This window comes from Pseudophryne corroboree, chromosome 10, assembly GCF_028390025.1.
Source record: "Pseudophryne corroboree isolate aPseCor3 chromosome 10, aPseCor3.hap2, whole genome shotgun sequence".
Lineage (NCBI taxonomy): Eukaryota > Metazoa > Chordata > Amphibia > Anura > Myobatrachidae > Pseudophryne > Pseudophryne corroboree.
In genome coordinates this window covers 329,667,547-329,690,161 of record NC_086453.1, presented here as the reverse complement: position 1 = coordinate 329,690,161, position 22,615 = coordinate 329,667,547, and the positions used below count along the sequence as shown (strand labels likewise).

Genomic DNA, 22,615 nt, shown 5'->3' with positions numbered 1-22,615 from the left:
GTGCTGTGCGCTACCTCAGGAAGACTGAAAAGTCTTCTGCCGCCTGCTTCTGGACCTCTTCCATCTTCGGCATCTGCAAGGGGGGTCGGCGGCGCGGCTCCGGGACGAACCCCAGGGTGAGACCTGTGTTCCGACTCCCTCTGGAGCTAATGGTGTCCAGTAGCCTAAGAAGCCAATCCATCCTGCACGCAGGTGAGTTCACTTCTCTCCCCTAAGTCCCTCGATGCAGTGAGCCTGTTGCCAGCAGGACTCACTGAAAATAAAAAACCTAAAAACTTTTTCTAAGCAGCTCTTTAGGAGAGCCACCTAGATTGCACCCTGCTCGGACGGGCACAAAAACCTGAGGCTTGGAGGAGGGTCATAGGGGGAGGAGCCAGTGCACACCACCTGATCCTAAAGCTTTATATTTGTGCCCTGTCTCCTGCGGAGCCGCTATTCCCCATGGTCCTGACGGAGTCCCCAGCATCCACTAGGACGTTAGAGAAAAAGCAGATAAGTATTAAGTGTCACTCATTCAATTGGTAGGCAGACAGGGTGCCCGCAAGGGATGCTGGGCCACCAATACCCTTCCCCTATCGCAAGGTTATACCACACTGTACCTAACTAGAAGAGTACACATATATGCAATACAACTTAGCTGGAAGCACCAGCAATATTGGTAAAGGTGATTCTTTCAGAGGCAAAGAAATATACTGCTTTAACATTGAGTCTGGTACAATAAAGTGAATAAGCATCAAATATCACCCATTCAAATGTCAGACAGGTAAGGTGCCCGCAAGGAAAACGCATTTCACCCGGTCACGGGCTTGTTCACTTCCATTCTGAGCAGCTCAGTGGTTAATTATTAGAATTGTTATTTAGTGGTTGGGTTCTCCCACTCACGAATTCAACCCAATTTAGGGCTGCATTAATACAAACACAGTTTGTACAGATCTTGGGCAGACGGAAGCAGCATAGTATGTAGCTATCTTCCGATATGCACTTATCCAGGCATAATTAAGATCTGAACATTTTCTAATTTTGGGAGACATTTTTCTCCAGCTGGCATATCTACGTTTGTTTTATGTTTAACTTGTTTTGTTGAGTCCCCATGCATTTTAAAGAGTAGAAATAAAGACTTCATCATTAACTTTTAGATACATTACCTATCAATTAACATTTAGTTAACACAAGAGTGCACCTTTATAGAAACCCTGAGCCCGCGTGGCATATAGGGAATGCATCTGGGTCCATAGAGTGGCTGCCACTGCTATCTATATTGCTATAATACTATCTCCATAGATATCATAGAATGCAGCGCAGTGATCACAGTAACCTAGAGACTGTGGGAGAAAGTACCCAAAAAGGTGGAAGTATTTCCATTATGAACAGAATGAATAGGAATGTCGTTCACTGCTAATAATCAGTTTATACTATTCCTGGTGGCACACTGAGTACTGGAGTCCTTAATATCACATTGCAGCTAGTACCGACGTAATACAGGACAGAGGGGATGTAGTTATGTGGCCACATACCCAACCCGGACAGAGCAGCCGGGATGTCCTTTAAATCAGTATTAGCTACAAAGAGCGGTCATATGAATCAACATGTGGGTTTCGACAGCTATAGCTGCTTTTATGGAGAGCGAGATTACATGAAACAATAGGATTTATAGGTTACAGTTAAACAAAGGAGAGGTTATGTGGGCCAATAGACGGAGATGCTGATAGCAGTTATATGATCAATAGGAAAAGTTATAGGAAAATGTCACAAGGTTAGGAGACTGGAATTTACCCATTTTGTTCTAAGTTCAAAGACAGTGACAACAGGAATTTATACAGTCAATCACCCTAGGTGGTGGAGGGTTAGAAATACAAGTTTATTCACATTGGTTTGACATCACTAGGTATACGTACACAATAAAATAAAAAAAAGATTGTAGCGTTCAATTAAAGAAGAGCAGAGGGTGCCCCAGATTCACAGCGAGATCGGTTCAGATTTCAGGAGACAGAAATGTTACATCTGAATGTGTAAGAACATGCTACAAAGACAACCATGTCTGCACAGGGGTCAGGCAGTTAGAGAACGAGGGGGGAGGGAAAGAGAGGGGGAGAGAGGGGAGAGAGGAGAGAGAGAAGGAGAGAGGGGCAGTCTGATTGCAGAGAACAACACAGGATTTCATTATGTTGTGTACCGTATGTGTGTTTTCCATTGCTCCTAGTGTCGTTTTGTACGCAGGCTCAGGTGTGTTCTAATTCCATAGGAAGGCTTTTGCTGCTTAAATTCCCCTGCAGCTGCAGTTTATATAGGGGGTCATTCCGAGTTGATCGCACGTAGCAACTTTTTGCTGCCCGTGCGATCAACTAGATGCCTCCTATGAGGGAGTGTATTTCTGCATAGCAGGGCTGCGAACGCTTGTGCAGCCCGGCTGTGCAAAAAAAGTTTCCTGTAAAAGAAGATCAGGGTATGAGTTACTTACCCTGTGCGATCGATCCAGCGATGCAGGTCCCGGAATTGACGTCAGACATCCGCCCTCTAAACGCCTGGACACGCCTGCGTTGGACTCATCACTCCCAGAAAACGGTGAGTTGCCGCCCGGATCTGCCTTCCTCTTGTCAATCTTCTTGCGGTCTCCGCTGCGACCGCTTTCTTCGGTAGTGGCGTCGCTGCCTGGTGACGGCCGTCGCCGGGCAACGACGCGCCTGCGCAAAGCGGGCGCAGCACATGCGCAGTTCCAACCCGAAGAAGCACAGCGTGCGATCGGGTCGGAATGACCCCCATAGCCTGCAGAGCATTATAACAGAGTGTGTGCACTAGATCTCGTACAATAAACACAAACAATGTATAATACTCTGTATATGATTCGCAGTGCTTTGTGGCCCATGCATAACAGACTGCAAGTTGCAGGAAACGGCAAAATTCTGGTTATTTAAAGTGGCAACAATTTATAAGGCAAAAGCAACCTGGTTTTGCAGTTTAAATAATTGCCGCTTTATATCTACGGGCTAATTGGCAGACAACTCACACTCTATTACATCAGGGCCTGTGAGAGATCTGTTCTGTATATGATTTTATCATTACATTACTTACACAGTGATCTGCAGATAAAAGGTATAGAGTGCTCTGTTAGTGGCTAGATACATGTTACTACTCACACTTAGCCATATATGCTGGGCACAAAAAGAGCCTGATTTAGATTTGCGCTTTAGCAGACAGCACTGTGTGGTCATAAATAAATGCGCATCTTCGCTCGTTATCACAGTTGTCTGCTTCTATGCAATCGCACCGCCACTAACCGTCCGCTTGTGAAAGCAGCTGTCATCACTATCGACTCGCATTTGCGACAGTCATATTAGCGGTATAAGTGTTAAGCTAACACTCCCCCAACACACACTAAGGGGGAGATGTACTAAGCAGTGATAAAAGTGGAGAAGTGAGCCAGTGGAAAAGTTGCCCAAGGCAACCAATCAGCATTGATGTAACATTTCTAATTTGCATACTTTAAAAGTATACAGAGCAGCTGATTGGTTGCCATGGGCAACTTCTCCACTGGCTCCCTTCTCCACTTTTATCACTGCTTCGTACATGTCCCCCTTAGTCTACGTGCAAACACCCAGTTGCTGCCCAGCAACACTCATTTGACCACAAGTGGTGACACGGCTGAGATACGCACAATTCAGAGGGGTAAATTTACTAAGGTGGGAGGTTTTTTTTAGAACTGGTGATGTTGCTTATAGCAACCAATCATATTCTGCTTAACAATTATCTATCTGCTTCTAGAAGATAATAGATAGAAGCTAATTGGTTGCTATGGGAAACATCACCAGTTCCCACCTTAGTAAATTTACCTCAGAGTCTCCTGTACTTGCCCAAAATTGCGTATGCACGGCTCGAGAGCTTGCGCAGTGCAACCATTCACTAGGTCCGTCCGCAAAACATACTCTGTGTGTCGTCATTCTGAATCAGGCCCAAAGTACGTAGCTCTACAGGATTTACTAACACAATAACATTTAAGGCACAAACACAATTGTGATCTGACCAACACAACTTCCTATAGAAATAGACAAAATCTTACACACCGGTCTAGATAAACCAGGAGGTGCACAGAGTGAGGGTGAAGAAAGGACTTCAGAAGATATGTGATAAATGTATTTGTTGCGGCCAGTGACAGTCACTGTAGTAATGCAGTATGTTCAGTAACCGGATATAGGGTCCAAACATTGGCCACAGCATTAAGGGTCCTGATATCGCCACACTTTCTACATCTCCAGGGAAACCACCACCCGCATAATAAGTGCTAAGACATTACAAGTGAAGAACACAGACGGCACTGAGAACGATCTGTAAATAAGATGATGACATCATCCAGCGCGGCGCGGACGCATGACATGGTGGAGAGGGTAGGCCTGGATGGGTGGTAATAGTAGGTGAAGCGCTTGTTTTATTTTGTTTTTGCGTAGTTTGTTCTCTGTTATTCCCAGGGGTCCTAAAAAAGAAAGACGTTTGATAAGCATAAGAACAAACTTAAAAAAAAATGATATAAATCCCTTCTTATATTTGTTATATGGCATCTACGTTATAGGCTTCTATCTTATTGTAGAACATTATATGATTTTCTATATGTTATAAACTTTTATCTTATTGCAGAACGTTATATGGCGTCTATATTTTACATGCAGCTGTATTATTGCAGGAGTTTATATGGCTTCTGTAAATTATAAACTTATTGTAGGACTATACAGATGTTGCCATGCTCATCTTTGCTGCGATGCAACATACTGCAACACGGCCCCACCTACAGTGCAGCATTGTTTGCCCAGGTGTACAGTTACTTGCTTATTCTGGCTTTACTTCCAAATCAGACTCAGGCCTTATATGCTTCTGTATAATAGCAGGACTTTATATGGCTTCTGTACATTATATGCTTCTGTATTATTGCAGGACTTTATATTGCTTCTGTACATTATATGCTTCTGTATTATTGCAGGACTTTATATTGCTTCTGTATATTATATGCTTCTGTATTATTGCAGGATTTTATATGGCTTCTGTACATTATATGCTTCTGTATTATTGCAGGACTTTATATGGCTTCTGTACATTATATGCTTCTGTATTATTGCAGGACTTTATATGGCTTCTGCACATTATATGCTTCTGTATTATTGCAGGACTTTATATGGACTCTGGGGGTCATTCCGAGTTGTTCGCTCGTTGCCGATTTTCGCAATGGAGCGATTAAGGCAAAAAGTGCGCATGCGCATGGTTCGCAGTGCGCATGCGGTTAGTATTTTACCACAAAACTTAGTAGATTTACTCACGTCCGAACGAAGATTTTTCATCGTTGAAGTGATCGTAGTGTGATTGACAGGAAGTGGGTGTTTCTGGGCGGAAACTGGCCGTTTTCTGGGAGTGTGCGGAAAAACGCAGGCGTGCCAGGGAAAAACGCGGGAGTGTCTGGAGAAACGGGGGAGTGGCTGGCCGAACGCAGGGCGTGTTTGTGACGTCAAACCAGGAACGAAACTGACTGAACTGATCGCAATCTGTGAGTAGGTCTGGAGCTACTCAGAAACTGCTAAGAAATTTATTTTCGCTATTCTGCAAATCTTTCGTTCGCAATTCTGCTAAGCTAAGATACACTCCCAGAGTGCGGCGGCCTAGCGTGTGCAATGCTGCTAAAAGCAGCTAGCGAGCGAACAACTCGGAATCACCCCCTCTGTACGTTATATGCTTCTGTATTATTGCAGGACTGTATATGGCTTCTATACATTATAAGCCTCTGTATTATTGCAGGACCTTATATGGCTTCTATACATTATAAGCCTAAGTATTATTTCTGGACTTTATATGGCTTCTATACATTATAAGCCCCTGTATTATAACAGGACTTTATATGGCTCCTGTTGTACATTATATTCTTCTGTATTACGGGTCTTTATATGGCTTATATACATTATAAGCCTCTGTATTATTTATTGCATGACTTTTTATGGCTTCTGTACAAAATATGCTTCTGTATTATTGTAGGACTTTGTATGGCTTCTATACATTATAAGCTTCTGTATTATTGCAGGACTTTATATGGCTTCTGTACATTATAGGCCAAAGTATTATTGCAGGACTTTATATGGCTTCTATATATCATAAGCCTCTGTATTATGGCAGGACATTATATGGCTTCTATACATTATAAGCCTGTGTATTATTGCAGGACTTTATATGGCTTCTGTACATTATAAGCCTCTGTATTATTAGAGTACCTTATATAGCTTCTGTACGTTATAAGATTCTGTATTATTGCAGGATTTTATATGGCTTCTGTTGTATATTATATGCTTCTGTATTATTGCAGGACTTTATATGGCTTCTGTACATTATTTGCTTCTGTATTATTGCAGAACTTTATATGGCTTCTATACTGAGTATTATTGCAGAACTTTATATTGCAGAACATTATAAGCCTCTGTATTATTGCAGCACTTTATATGGCTTCTATACATTATAATCCTCTGTATTATTGCAGGACTTTATATGGCTTTTGTTGTACATTATATGCTTCTGTATTACAGGACTTTATATGGTTTCTAGTCATTATAAGTTTCTGTATTACTACAGGACATTATATGCTTAGAGGACTTTATATGGCTTCTGTACATTATAAGACCCTGTATTATTGCAAAACTTTGCCATCATGTTTGGGTTTTTAAAGCTGTCCGCTTGAGATTGGCTGAATGAAAACGATCCGCTGACGCTGATTTGGTGATTTCTTCATCAGACATGCATATATTGTGCTTTATGTTTATGTTTAAGCAAACTTTTTATCTTTTAACACATCAGACAGGAGCTGTTTCTGCTGTACTACACTGGTGTTTTATGTTTAATTGATTTATAATAATAAATGCATATAGTATGTTGTTTAAAACATGGGCCGCAGGTGGGACGTGTCAGTGACGTGTGCCTGGCATACAGTAGTTGCTTCTGAGCGACAAGCGGCTTGAGGATAGTTACTGCTTTGCACATTGATACTGAAACATTTATATTAGATGATAACTTACAGATTGTCTTCAGTTCTCTGTTTTCTGAGTTCCCTGGGCTGTAAAGAAATAAAACAGTTTTGTGTCAGGTCTGCTTTATACCCTATATCAGGCATTCCCAACCGCGGTCCTCAAGGCACACTAACAGTGCAGGTTTTAGTGATATCCAGGCTTCAGCAAAGATAGTTAAATCAAAATAACTGAGGTACTGATGATTAAGTCACCTGTGTTCAAGCCTGGATATCACTAAAACCAGGACTGTTAGTGTGCCTTGAGGACCGAGGTTAGGAAACACTGCCCTATGGGGGTAATTCTAAGTTGATCGCAGCAGGACATTTTTAGCAGTTGGGCAAAACCATGGCCCTCATTCCGAGTTGATCGGTTGGTATTTTTCATCGCATCGCAATGAAAATCCGCTTAGTACGCATGCGCAATATTCGCACTGCGACTGCGCCAAGTAATTTAACAATGAAGATAGTATTTTTACTCACGGCTTTTTCATCGCTCCGGCGATCGTAATGCGATTGACAGGAAATGGGTGTTACTGGGCGGAAACACGGCGTTTTATGGGCGTGTGGATGAAAACGCTACCGTTTCCGGAAAAAACGCAGGAGTGGCTGGAGAAACGGAGGAGTGGCTGGGCGAACGCTGGGTGTGTTTGTGACGTCAAACCAGGAACGACAAGCACTGAACTGATCGCACAGGCAGAGTAAGGTTGAAGTTACTCAGAAACTGCAAAGTAGTTTGTAATCGCAATATTGCGAATACATCGGTCGCAATTTTAAGAAGCTAAGATACACTCCCAGTAGGCGTAGGCTTAGCGTGTGTAACTCTGCTAAATTCGCCTTGCGACCGATCAACTCGGAATGAGGGCCCATGTGCACTGCAGGGGGGGCAGATATAACATGTGCAGAGAAAGATAGTTTTGGGTGTGGTGAGTTTAATCTGCAATCTAAATTGCAGTGTAAAAATATCTGCCCCCCCTGCAGTGCACATGGTTTTGCCCAACTGCTAAAAAATTTCCTGCTGCGATCAACTTGGAATTACCCCCTATATTCTATATACCTGCTACTCACCGTTTGAGGCAATAAGGTTTTCAGCCTGAGCTTCTTCATCACCTGGTGCCCTAAGAGGAAAGAAACAAAGTAAGTTACACATTCACAGTGTTGGGGAAATCAAGGTGCATACACACGGTGCTATATTTCTTCCGATATGGACCATATAGACCATATTGCGAGAAAATATAGTGCACATCGCACCGTGTGTATACACCTTGGGATACCGGCGTGCCTTCAGCGGGTCAGTATCGCAAGAAAAAATAGACTGTACAGGTATGTAAAATTTCACTAGAAAAGTGTACAATCTAGTTTCTAGTATAGTAAAAATCACACATAGTCAAAATCTCACTGTGTGTATAGTTAATATCAGTGGTTCTGGGCTCCGGGAAGTTCAAGGGAAATCGCATAGTCAACATCGCATATAGTTATTATGTCACCCGTGTGTACCTGCCTTAAGTTCATAACAGGACCAATTACATTACAAGTAACCAGCATTCTATTTACTACTTTAAGTCAACAGGAAAAATGCGGCGCACTAATGGAATTAATTACACAAATTTACAATCTGGGCCGATTTATTTCTTTATTTACCACTTAACTGACGATCAAAAATTATCAGGTTTTTTTAATGAGTGAATTAGGTGAAGAACATGAATTTAACCCTACCAAAATGATTTTAGTTAAAAAAAAAGAAAGAAATTTTTTATAATAAAAAAAAATGAAAAAAAAATATTTTATTTGTTAAAAATAATATTTTTTCAAACATCGGAACATCAGTCGAGAACATCGTGACCATCGGAACATCGCAACTTTAATTTTTACACCCTGGACAGCTGCCAGGTACACAGGGGGGGGGGCGGGGAGGGGGTTGGTTTACACTTACCAGCGGCTGCTATTGTCCTCAGCCGGGGATCCTGCCGTGCTGACCAATCAGCAGCGACTGGCAGCATGGCAATCAGTGGGTGAGAGTGCAGGGAGGCAGGTTCCTCTGACAGCAGCAGCGGAGGGAAGTTTCCCTTCCCTGTCGCTGCAAACACTGTCTATCTGACTGGTCGCATCCGTGCGACCAGGTCTTATAAAGCACTTGCAGGCATGGTCGCATCTGATGCGACCACGCCAGGCAAGTGGTTAACAGTATCTTATATATCCCCCACTCACCTACGGCCAAGGGTCCGTCACGCCGCAGAGCCCTGTGATTCTCTAGGCAGCGCAGTAGTAAGACGGCAGGTGTTACAGTGTACCGTCTGCTAATTTCTTAACTGTATGACATACCATCTCATACCACCTTACTTGCACCACTGGTGATGTCACACCTCAGCCATCTAAAAATTCATTAGTCATTTTGGATAAGGGCAAATTCAAGGGAGGCTCCCAAACAAATTTACCTCTCTAACACCACCACCACCACGTAATACAGTGACCACCATACAATACAAAGACAATCTGAGTAAACACACAAAAAAAGCAGTTTTAAAATGACCATTTATTTATTAAAGGAAACGGTTAATGCATCACCTGTATCACCCATGTGAATAAGTAATAGCCCCACTAAACTTGTGCCACCTTGAACAGCAACAACTGTAACCAAACGTTTCTAACAAATGGAGATCAGTCTTTCACATCACGGTGGAGAAATTTTGTCCCGCTGGTCTCTGCAGAATTACCATAATTCAGCCACAATGGAGCGTTTCTTGAGTATGAACAACCCATTCAAGGTCCTGCCACAGCATCTCAATCGGATTCAAGTCAGAACGCTGACTAAAGGGCCCTACACACTTAAAGATCTAACTGAACGATATGAACGTTCTTGTTCATTAATGAACGAGAACTCGTTCCCGCGCTTGTTCATCGTTGGTGCTGGCTCTTTTATACATGCATTCCAATATGGACAATTTCGTCCATATTAGCATGCAGGGCTATGGGACCAGGTGACGGCGGAGTGAAGAAACTTAACTCCCCTCGTCACACTCCCCCCCTGCCGAGGGTCGCCCGCCGGCCGTATCGGCCTTCGGGCACCTCGGCGGCCAATCGCCTAATGTGTAGGGCCCATTAGCATCACCAAAACCGTCATTTTGTTTCTTTTGAGCCATACAGAGGTGGACTTCTTCTTGTGTTTCAGATCGTTGTCTTGCTGCATAACCCAATTACGCTTGAGCGTCAGATCACGGACTGATGACCAGATATTCTCCCTCAGAATTTTCTGGTAGAGATCAAAATTCATAATTCCATCAATTATGGCAAGTTGCCCAGGTCCTGAAGTAGTAAAGCATCGCCACACCACGCTACACCGCCATGTTTGACTTGGTATGGTGTTCTTATTGTGCATACTGTTAGCTTTATGCCAGATGTGACTCATCAGTCCAAAGAACATTAGCCCAAAAGGCTTGGGGGTTATCAATGTGTTTATTTTTTGGCAAATGTGAGAGGAGCCTTTATGTTCCAGTGGTTTTTAGAGATATGCGGCAGACACTTTTCGTGTTTTGTGTTTTGGTCTTGGATCCCCGCTCATGTTTTGGATCTGGATTGGTTTTGCCAAAATCACCCTTTCGGGTTTTGGATTTGGATGCGGATGATTTTAAAAAAAAAACATAAAAACAGCTAAAATCATAGAATTTAGGGGTAATTTTGATCCTACGGTATTATTAACCTCAATAACATTCATTTCCACTCATTTCCAGTCTATTCTGAACACCTCACACCTCATGATACTGTTTTTAGGCCAAAAGGTTGCACCGAGGTAGCTGGATGACTAAGCTTAGCGACACAAGTGTGCGGCACAAACACCTGGTCCATCTAGGAGTGGCACTGCAGTGTCAGACAGGGTGGCAGAATTAAAAACTAGGCCCCAAACAGCACATGATGCAAAGAAAAAAAAGAGGTGCACCGAGGTTGCTGGACGGCTAAGCTAAGCATGAGAAGCTAAGCCACCAGTCATGAACATAGCTTAGCCTTTCCTTGCCACGTCGTGTAGTGAATGGCATATTGCCAATTTTACGTTTCTCATCAGATAATTTCTTTTTTTTTCTGATTATTAATTTTTGCTTCTTGGATTTTACACGCCCTCTATAACACTGGGCATCGGCCTTAGCAAACGACGCTGATGGAATTGCATCGCCAATGTCATGACTGTTGGCAGCAGCAGCTTCAGCACTAGTACTAGGAACTGGAAGTGGTTCCTGATCTTCCACTACTTTTTCCTCCAAATTGTTCTCCATTTCACAGGACAGCACCCCTTTATTATTACAGCACACAGAAGAGTGCCCCTTTATATTTTCACAGCGCCCCTGTATTCTTACAGCATACAGGATCAGTGTAATGTTATTTTAACAGCAGCAGCACCCCTGAATATATGCAACATACAGGGCTAATGTAATGTTATTAAGACATCAGCACCCCTATATTTCGCAGTGCCCCTGCCCCCTGTACAACACAGTGACAGCCAGGACAGCAACACACATGTACGGCTGTAGCCCCCATAACAGCGCATGAAACACCAGTGACAGCCAGGACAGCACTCCTAACACAGCACAGGTACACCACAGTGACTACAGCAGCACCCCAACAGAGCATACACTAATCCCATGCCACCACCCACAGAGAGACAGAGGTCTTTCTCCCTCACTCTCTAAGTCCACAGTGAAAATGGCAGCGACGTGCGGCTGTTCATATGGGATCCAAAGACCACGGGAATCCGACAGCGGGATGATGATGTTTTGCCTCGTTCTGGTTTCCGAGTCTGGCGGGAAGTCCCTAGCCGGACTAGGATCCGGGCTCGGGATGTGAAGTTCTGGAGGGTTCGGTTCTCAGGAAACTGAACCTGCTCATCCCTAGTGGTTTTCGCCTTGCAACTCTCCCATGGATTCCATTTTCCCCCAGTTTTTTTCCTATGGTGGCATCATAAATGTTGACATTAAGGAGAGCGAGGCCCTCAGTTTCTTTAGATGTTCATCTGCGATCTTTTGTGACTTCCTTGATGAGTTGTTGAAGAATCTTGGAGGATTTTTGGTAGGCCAGTCATTCCTGGATAGTTTTAGTGCGCTGGAGTCACCAATCTTAGAATGGCTTTGTAACCCTTTCCAGAAATGTTTCAATATCTTTCTCTCTTCTGGAACTTATTTTGATCACGGCATGCTGTCAGGGCCGGATTAAGAGCAACATGGGCCTGGGGCTGCAAATAATCATTGGGCCTATTCTGAGATGCAGAGGAGGTGTGTTCAGTGTGTGTGGGTGTGGCCAGAGCCATGTGGGCATGTAAATCCCCTTCACTACCAGCCCCAATGTCTCCCTAGGTGCATAAAAAAATACTGCATCATTTTGTGAGGAAATTATAAATACTAATTTACTACTTATGATTTATGGCTGACTATGTGGCAAGCTGGTTGCTGTCATGATGGGCCTATTCTTATCTGGAGGCCTGGAGCTGGAGCACGATCCACCCTATTATTAATCTGGCCCCGCATGCTGTGCTGCTAGTTGAGACCTTTTAGACAACTTCACATTTCTGGAAATGTTTTATTTAAGTGTTGTTTAGATTCAACATGGCTGGCACTATTCAAGCCTGATTTTGTCCAGTCTACAGTAATTTAACCCAATTGTCAATTCATTTCTTTGAATGAGTAACGAAAGGGGCAAGTACTTGAGGGGCCTACACACTGGTCAATGTTGGCGATATTATCGACCGGTGATATAATCGATGGTCGATTTTTCCACCAAAGATTTAAAGCCTACACACTGGACGATATTAGGTGGCCAATCCCGGGATTGGGTTTAGCGGGATCCTGGGATTTAGGCCAAAAATCAGCCAGGATTCAATCCCGGGATTGGAAGCTCCAATCCTGGGGATTGCGGGATCAGACTGCCTTTTAATGCTGGGCAGAGTTGAGCGTCCTCAGGATGCTCAATGCTGCCCGGCTCCCTCCTCCTCCTGTGCAGTGTGACCTCTGACTCTGAGGTCACGCTGCACAGTCACCAGCCCATCACCTGTTGCCTCCTCCTGGCTCTTCCTGCAGTCACCAGGCCGTCACTTGCCACCTTCCCCTGCAGTCACCAGCCCATCACCCACCGCTGAGTCTGAATGAAGATTCTCACCCTCCTGTCCCTGCAGTTTGGTGTTGGTGAGTTATGTCTGCAGGGCGGGGCGGGTGGGGAGAGGTGGAGTGGTGCGTGGGTGATGGGTGGACACACAGTAAAAAAATCAATCCCGGGAATGACCATTTTTCAATCCTGGGATTGAAAAAATGGACCGGGATTGGCCACTCTAGACGATATCGATGGCCAATTTGGATGATACAGTATGAGAGTACAGACATCTATATCGTCCAAATTGACTTGCATGTTTAAACGATGATCGATGAACGATTGCGGGGACATGCTAGCTATTTTTTGCAGCGCTGCGATCAGATAGTCGCCGCCTATAGGGGAGTGTATTTTCGCTTTGCAAGTGTGCGAACGCTTGTGCAGTCGAGCGGTACAAAAAATATTTGTGCATTTTCTGAGTTGCCCAGAACTTACTCGGCTGCTGTGATCACTTCAGCCTGTCTGGTCCCGGAATTGACGTCAGACACACACCCGCCCTGCAAACGCTTCGACACGCCTGCGTTTTTCCAATCACTCCCTGAAAACGGTCAGTTGACACCCATAAATGCCTTCTTCCTGTCAATCTCCTTGCAATCGGCTGTGTGAATGGATTTTTCGTTAAATCCATCGCCCAGCAACAATCCGCTTTGTACTCGTACGACGCACCTGTGCATTGCAGTGCATACGCATGCACAGTTTTGCCGAGTTTTGACCTGATCGCAGCGCTGAAAAAAAATAGCTAGTGTGCGATCAGGTTGGAATGACCCCCATTGTTTTGCCCAACTGCTAACAAATTTGCTGCTGCGATCAACTCTGATTTAGGCCCTGTATTTCTCCCGCTGCTGCATAACCATGATTTTCAACATGGTGAGTCTGATAAGATGATTGGACTATGACACCTCCAAGGTTTACGTATGCTATAACAATTCTTAGACAAGGATTGCTCCTCTATTCTTTCTCTATCCTTACTTCAAGAATGCTTCCCTGCCCTACACTTCCCCCTATTTGTATGTTTTCAAATTCGTAGCTACATTACCAAACTATTATCCCACTTGACTGTTGCCGGTAAGTCCAATGTCTTAGATGTTATAACATGGAATAGACCGTGTTCCCCTGCTCCTACTTCCCTTATTAATGCTGCTTTCACATCGCAAACCCTGCTTTTAAAACGTTTCTTAAAACGGGTCTGAGCAGTTAAACCCCCTTCACATCGCATGTTGTAACTGGTATATTACCATTTCATTACCGTTTTGGTACCTTTCACATTGAACCCGTTTCACCCATAGAAAACAATGGTTGTCATTGTAAATGGACTTTTCTGGCCCACACATAATTAATAATTTGGCTAGTCGTATGATGGAACCCAGCAGCTTCAAGCATCTTTACCATGTTTTTGTAGATTACTGCATCCTTCACTGTCCGTGATTTGTCTAGCAATTTCTTCATCCCCTCTGATCCTAAGCAGCTCTTTAACCTCCTCATCACTCCAATTTGCCATTTTAAACTGTATTCTGTATAATAAAACGCTCCCTTCACTCTCATGTGTTTCCTCCAGTTTATTTCCTGCTTCTGCCTGGTGACATCACGCATGGAGACAGCCTATCACCTTCTGTGGCTTGGAAATACCGTTTCTGAGCCTTTCACACTGCACAATGAAATGGGTCTGAAACGGGTAGGACCCTGCTTTTTAACCGTTTCAAAATACCAGTATTTTGAAAACGGTAAATTTAAGGTGGCCCTTTCACACCGCAGCTAGAACCGTTTTGGAAGGCTTAAAAATCTGCAATTTACCGGGTTAAAGCTGCAGTGTGAAAGGGGTATTACTTACACACCAGGAGGACTTTAGATATCTCTACCCTCACTACTGGCATGGCCAAATGGTCAATCCTTAAAACCCTTAAAAACTATTATAGCATCATGCACCACATTGACTTAACAACTGGTCTCTGCATCATATGCAGAGATGAATTATAAGTTGCTTCACAGGGCATATTATACCCCAGACTTCGCTTTTTGACAGGTGCTTCAGACACCTCCAATTGCTTCAAATGCTCTACGCCGGAGGCGGACCTGATACACTGTACGTGGTCGTGTAACTTAATACAAACCTTATGGAATAATGTGGGCAGGGCCGGTGCTAGGGTGTTCAGCGCCCTCCTGCAAACTGTACATTTTGCGCCCTCCAACAGCTGCACCATAGTCATTGGCCCACATTTATTAAGCCTTAAAAGGTGATAATGTGTAGACGGCTAAAGAACCAGCCAATCAGCTTCCTAATTGAGATGTTACAGGCTGTGTTTGAAAAATGAGAGTTAAGAGCTGGTTGTCTGGTACTTTATCACTCTTTATCCATCTCCACATAATCACTTTTAAGGCTTAAAACATTTGGGCCTATTAAAATGTAAAAAGAGTGATTGGGTGAGGGTGAGAGTCAGTGTGTGACAGAGAGAGGATGACAGGAGAGAGAAGGTGACAGGTATAAGATTAGAGTCAGTGGGTGACAGGAGAGTCAGTGGGTAACAAGAGAGAAGTGACAGGGAGGGGGTAGCGGCAGGGAGAAGCAGTGAGAGATGGGCACAGAGTGACGCTGGGAGAGGCAATGGATGCCAGTGAGAGGCGGAAGGTGACAATGAGAGGTAGAGTGTGAACAGCAGAGGGTGAAAACAGAGGGTGACAGGGTGAGGGTGAGAGTCAGTGGGTGACAGGAGAGAGAGGTGACAGGGAAATGGTGAGAATCAATGGGTGACAGGAAAGATAGGTGATGGGGAGGCAGTGATGTGCAGAGAGGTGAGGCAGGAGGGCAGAGCCTTTCCTGTCATACTAACATATAAGACAAAGGTTTGACTATACAAAGTACATGAAAAATACAAATAAGATATAAGAAATATCTTTTTGTATTATTCTAAGAATTTTTATAGTCAAAACTCTGAAGTAAAAAGTCTGTGACATGTAAGACAGTGCCTCCCCTGCCTACCTTATCCGCACATCTCTGATCAAAACTCACCAAATTTCCAGCAGTATATATTGCTGCACCCGTGTATAATACCCTTGGGCTCATATATTGTGTGTAAACCTCGCTCTGGTATTCAGGGGTGTTTCTACAGAGGAGGGAGCCCGTGTGCACCTCCGGGTGGGCCCCGTCCTCTGAACGGCGCTGTAAACTCTGGCATTGTGCCGGAGTCTACTGCGCATGCGCAGGTTTCCGGAAACATGGCGCCCGCCATGATCCATAGACCAATTTGGCTACTGCCCATGCGCGGCAGTCATTTTGGTGGCGATTTCTGCCGTGAATGCTGCGTCCGCCACTGGACTCCGGTAAGGTAAGTATTTAAATGGGTGCAATGTGTGCGGTGTGGGCCACCTTGGACTCGGGGCCCATGTGCACCGCACACATTGCACCCATTATAGTAACACCAATGATGGTACTAGCTAGTGCCCCCTGAGCCACATACGGGTGTCAGATTATACACACGAATATGATACTAGCCCCCCTTCCCGCACACACGAACAGGATACTACCTGCCCTCCCCCGACACATGAATAGGATACTACACCCCCCCCTCCCCAGACGCATGAATAGGATACTACACCCCCCCCCCTCCCCAGACGCATGAATAGGATACTACACCCCCCCCTCCCCAGACGCATGAATAGGATACTACACCCCCCCCCCCCTCCCCAGACACATGAATAGGATACTACACCCCCCCCCCTCCCCAGACGCATGAATAGGATACTACACCCCCCCCCCTCCCCAGACGCATGAATAGGATACTACACCCCCCCCGCCTCCCCAGACGCATGAATAGGATACTACACCCCCCCCGCCTCCCCAGACACATGAATAGGATACTACACCCCCCCCTCCCCAGACGCATGAATAGGATACTACACCCCTCCCCAGACGCATGAATAGGATACTACACCCCCCCCGCCTCCCCAGACACATGAATAGGATACTACACCCCCCCCCTCCCCAGACGCATGAATAGGATACTACACCCCCCCCTCCCCAGACGCATGAATAGGATACTACACCCCCCCCTCCCCAGACGCATGAATAGGATACTACACCCCCCCCTCCCCAGACGCATGAATAGGATACTACACCCCCCCCCCTCCCCAGACGCATGAATAGGATACTACACCCCCCCCCCTCCCCAGACGCATGAATAGGATACTACACGCCCCCCCCTCCCCAGACGCATGAATAGGATACTACACGCCCCCCCCTCCCCAGACGCATGAATAGGATACTACACCCCCCCCCTCCCCAGACGCATGAATAGGATGCTATACCCCCCCCCCTCCCCAGACGCATGAATAGGATACTACACCCCCCCCTCCCCAGACGCATGAATAGGATACTACACCCCCCCCCCTCCCCAGACACATGAATAGGATACTACACCCCCCCCCCCCTCCCCAGACGCATGAATAGGATGCTATACCCCCCCCCTCCCCAGATGCATGAATAGGATACTACACCCCTCCCCAGACACATGAATAGGATACTTCCCCCCCTATCCCCAGACACACAAATAGCATACTATTCCCCCAGGCACATGAATAGGGTATTCCCCCCTCTGTTTATCTGCAGCAAAAGTTACCTGTCTCAGCTCTTCTGTGGCTTGTTGCTAGGGCTACAGGCTGGCTGCTCCTCTTCTCATGATGACAGCTTGCCTTGCTCCTCCAGACAGTGCACACGGCACAGTCACATGTACATCATGTGACTTCCTGTGTCCCCACTCTGAATCCAGCACTGACGGGAGAGGGGAGAGGAGAGAGGGGGGCGGTGCTGAAGACTGCCGAGTCTTCAGTAAGGCAGGGGATAGAAGAGAGGAGTTTGGGGAGGCGACGCTGCTGCCTGTTTATCAGCAGACATGGGCAGAGAGGAGGAGCAAGGAGAAGAGAGGGTGGGAGCCTGACTCACGGGAGGAGATCACTCTGTTAGAGTGACAGAAGAGCTGATCACACTTGCGGCGCCGCTGCCTGTCACAGTGTGACAGGTAGTGCGGTAGCCAGCAGAAACACGGCCCCTCAGCAAGGTAGCAGAGTGGGGAGAGCGCCTCTCCAGAGTGGCGCCTCCCTGCTTTGCAGACCTTGCTGAGCGGGTAGCGCCGGCTCTGAATGTGGGATCCTATATTAATAATGTATTGCACATTCCTTTTACGATTCATATGGCCTGTGCTCTATGGAACCACTATCCTTCTACCCCCTCCACACACACACTCTGGGGCAGATGTATTAACCTGGAGAAGGCATAAGGAAGTGATACGTGCAAGGTGATAAAGGCAGCAGCCAATCAGATCCTAACTGTTAATTTACATATTGGGGCTGATTGGCTGGTGCCTTTATCACCTTGCACATATCACTGGTTTATCCCTTCCTTGTGCCTTCTCCAGGTTAATACATCTGCCCCTCTATTTCTAAAGGTAATCTAAGCCAAGTTTGCCGCAGCGTCAAAAAAACCTATTCTCTCACAGTGGATTATGGGGGTCTCTCCGACCTGATCGCACGCTGCTGTTTTTCACAGCGCAGCGATCAGGTCACTACTGCGATGGATTTAAAGAAGAATCCATTCGCACAGCCGATTGCAAGGAGATTGACAGAGATTTTGCTGCGGTCAGCTGCACAGGCGTTCGCACAGCAAAGCTAAAATACACTCCCCAGTGGGCGGCGACTATGCGTTTGCATGGCTGCAAAAAGTAGCTAGCGGGCGATCAACTCGGAATGACCCCCCATGTCTGAACCTGTTTCTTTCTCTCTTGTAACCCCTCGCCTTCTTTACTTGTATCAGGTGGATTGGTCAGAGTGTTTTCTGGACATTGAATCCAAAGCACAAACTTTTTTTGATATATGGTTACCTTACATACGCATCCCAACCATATATGACTAAAGAGTCGGTACGGAGTGCTGTTAGACTGTCCACTTGGTAGAATTTAGAACTCCCGGACAAAGGTATACCCCCTTTTAACTATGTTAGAATTTAACCTCCCATCTTTCTGTAATGTATATTTTTGGCTATATACTATATACTCCTCTTCATTGCATTTACATTTAGATAAGTCTGTGGGTTAGTGATGTATACCTCCCTTTGGGGATTATTGTCTTCTTGATTTGTACATCTTTCTTGCTACTATATGCCGTATCATGGGGGTAATTCTGAGTTGATCGCAGCAGCAAGTTTGTTAGCAATTGTGCAAAACCATGTGCACTGCAGGGGGGGCAGATGTAACATGTGTAGAGAGAGTTAGATTTGGGTGGGTTATTTTGTTTCTGTGCAGGGTAAATACTGGCTGCTTTATTTTTACACTGCAATTCAGATTTCAGTTTGAACACACCCCACCCTAATCTAATCTCTCTGCACATGTTATATCTGCCCCACCTGCAGTGCACATGGTTTTGCCCAACTGCTAACAAAATTCCTGCTGCGATCAATTCAGAATTAGGCCCCATGGCCCTCATTCCGAGTTGATCGCTCGCTAGCTGCTTTTAGCAGCCGTGCAAACGCTAAGCCGCCGCCCACTGGGGAGTGTATCTTAGCTTAGCAGAAGTGCGAACAAAAGGATCGCAGTATTGCTACAAAAAAAGATTGTGCAGTTTCAGAGTAGCTCCAGACTTACTCCTAGCTAGCGAACACTTCAGTCTGTTTAGTTCCTGTTTTGATGTCACAAACACGCCCTGCGTTCGGCCAGTCACTCCCCCGTTTCCTCAGCCACTCCTGCGTTTTTATCTGGCACGCCTGCGTTTTTACACACACTCCCCGAAAACGGTCAGTTACCTCCCAGAAACACCCACTTCCTGTCAATCACTGAACGATCAGCAGTGCGACTGAAAAGCGTCGCTAGACCGTGTGTAAAAATACATTGGCTTTTGTGAAAATACGACGCGTGTGCGCAGTGCGTCGCATACGCATGCGTAGAAGTGCCGATTTTTTGCCTGATCGCTGCGCTGCGAACGAAAGCAGCTAGCGATCAACTCAGAATGACCCCCATGTTTGTACTGTTGTCAATGCATGTAATATTGAATACCTACTTGCTCTTTTTGAATAAACACATTTTAGAAAAAAAAAAAGTGACCAATATGTAAAAATAAAATAAATTCGAAAGAGGCAAAAAAAACTTTATCTCCGTTGTATGTACTGTAAGTGTATGTAGACCTACTGTGGTGTATAGATAATTTGTGTCCGCTGCCATTATTACATATATGGTGATATACCAAGTGCTGCTCAGAATGGAAGTACTAACAGTTACTCAGCAACACAAATATAGACATTTTGCCATTTGCCATCTTTTTTAAAATTATTTGCTGAACATTAGTGTTTTGATGGCGTAAACTGCTTCTGAAAATGATTGCTGCTGTATAGTTATTATTAGTCTGTGCCACCATATAAGTGGGAAAATTGGCGGCTGTGATAAGAACCCAGACTGACTGCATTCAGAGACTGAGGGGTAAATTTACTAAGATTCGTATTTTCCCGTTTGAGGTCAAAGTTCAATCACGAATGACATCGAAAGTGTAAATATGCAACTTTTTGAATTGATTACGACTAATTTACTAAGCTGGCGTATTCTGCATTTTCGGTTTTTCCGATGTCGATGTCATTCGTTTTTTTAGGCAGTGTTTTACGTGAGTGACTTGTAAAACACTGCCGACTTTAATACAATGAATCTCGGCCGGATCTGAGAGATCCGTGCAGGGCTTCATTGTGCACGTTGTAAAAAAATAAATAAAAATGTTTAAACTTTAAAAAAAAATTGCGTGGGGTCCCCCCTCCTAAGCCAAACCAGTCTCGGGCTCTTTGAGCTGGCCCTGGTTGCAAAAATATGGGTAAAAAATTGACAGGGGTTCCCCCATATTTAAGCAACCAGCACCGGGCTCTGCGCCTGGTCCTGGTTCCAAAAATACGGGGGACAAAAAGCGTAGGGGTCCCCCGTATTTTTGAAACCAGCACCGGGCTCCACTAGCTGGACAGATAATGCCACAGCCGGGGGTCACTTTTATACAGTGCCTTGCGGCCGTGGCATCAAGTATCCAACTAGTCACCCCTGGCCGGGGTACCCTGGGGGAGTGGGGACCCCTTCAATCAAGGGGTCCCCCCCAGCCACCCAAGGGCCAGGGGTGAAGCCCGAGGCTGTCCCCCCCATCCAATGGGCTGCGGATGGGGGGCTGATAGCCTTTGTGAAAAGTGTTTGATATTGTTTTTAGTAGCAGTACTACAAGGCCCAGCAAGCCTCCCCCGCAAGCTGGTACTTGGAGAACCACAAGTACCAGCATGCGGCGGAAAAACGGGCCCGCTGGTACCTGTAGTACTACTACTAAAAAAATACCCCAATAAAGACATCACACACACACCTTGAAAGTATAACTTTAATACATACATGCACACCAACATACATACATACTTACCTATGTTCCCACGCAGGTCGGTCCTCTTCTCCAGTAGAATCCATGGTGTACCTGTAGAAAAAATTATACTCACATAATCCATGGTTGAAGGCTCCTCTGCTTGTAATCCTTTTGTAATCCACGTACTTGAAAAAATAAAAAAACGGATACCCGACCACGAACTGAAAGGGGACCCATGTTTTCACATGGGACCCCTTTCCCCGAATGCCAGAAACCCCCTCTGACTGATGTCTAAGTGGGTTTCTTCAGCCAATCAGGGAGCGCCACATTGTGGCACTCTCCTGATTGGCTGTGTGCTCCTGTACTGTCTGACAGGCGGCACACGGCAGTGTTACAATGTAGCGCCTATGCGCTCCATTGTAACCAATGGTGGGAACTTTCAGGTCAGCGGTTGACCGAAAGTGACCTCACCGCTGACCTGAAAGTTCCCACCATTGGTTACAATGGAGCGCATAGGCGCTACATTGTAACACTGCCGTGTGCCGCCTGTCAGACAGTACAGGAGCACACAGCCAATCAGGAGGGTGCCACAACGTGGCGCTCCCTGATTGGCTGAAGAAACCCACTTAGACATCAGTCAGAGGGGGTTTCTGGCATTCGGGGAAAGGGGTCCCATGTGAAAACATGGGTCCCCTTTCAGTTCGTGGTCGGGTATCCGTTTTTTTATTTTTTCAAGTACGTGGATTACAAAAGGATTACAAGCAGAGGAGCCTTCAACCATGGATTATGTGAGTATAATTTTTTCTACAGGTACACCATGGATTCTACTGGAGAAGAGGACCGACCTGCGTGGGAACATAGGTAAGTATGTATGTATGTTGGTGTGCATGTATGTATTAAAGTTATACTTTCAAGGTGTGTGTGTGATGTCTTTATTGGGGTATTTTTTTAGTAGTAGTACTACAGGTACCAGCGGGCCCGTTTTTCCGCCGCATGCTGGTACTTGTGGTTCTCCAAGTACCAGCTTGCGGGGGAGGCTTGCTGGGCCTTGTAGTACTGCTACTAAAAACAATATCAAACACTTTTCACAAAGGCTATCAGCCCCCCATACGCAGC

General features: G+C 45.4%; 1 protein-coding gene across 2 annotated transcripts in view; it reads right to left on the bottom strand.

Moving 5' to 3' along the window:
• Positions 1-1,837: 1,837 nt before the first annotated feature.
• The window catches only part of LOC134966678 (FXYD domain-containing ion transport regulator 6-like), a 239,667-nt gene continuing 218,889 nt past the window's right edge, over positions 1,838-22,615 (bottom strand). For both annotated transcript variants that reach the window (XM_063943603.1, XM_063943604.1), the window contains exons 6-8: positions 8,090-8,139; positions 7,035-7,072; positions 1,838-4,465 (exon numbers count right to left, since the gene is read on the bottom strand). In XM_063943603.1, the coding sequence (XP_063799673.1) occupies positions 7,044-7,072; positions 8,090-8,139 (79 nt within the window). In that variant the 3' untranslated portion in view covers positions 1,838-4,465; positions 7,035-7,043. The remainder of the gene's footprint in view (positions 4,466-7,034; positions 7,073-8,089; positions 8,140-22,615) is intronic.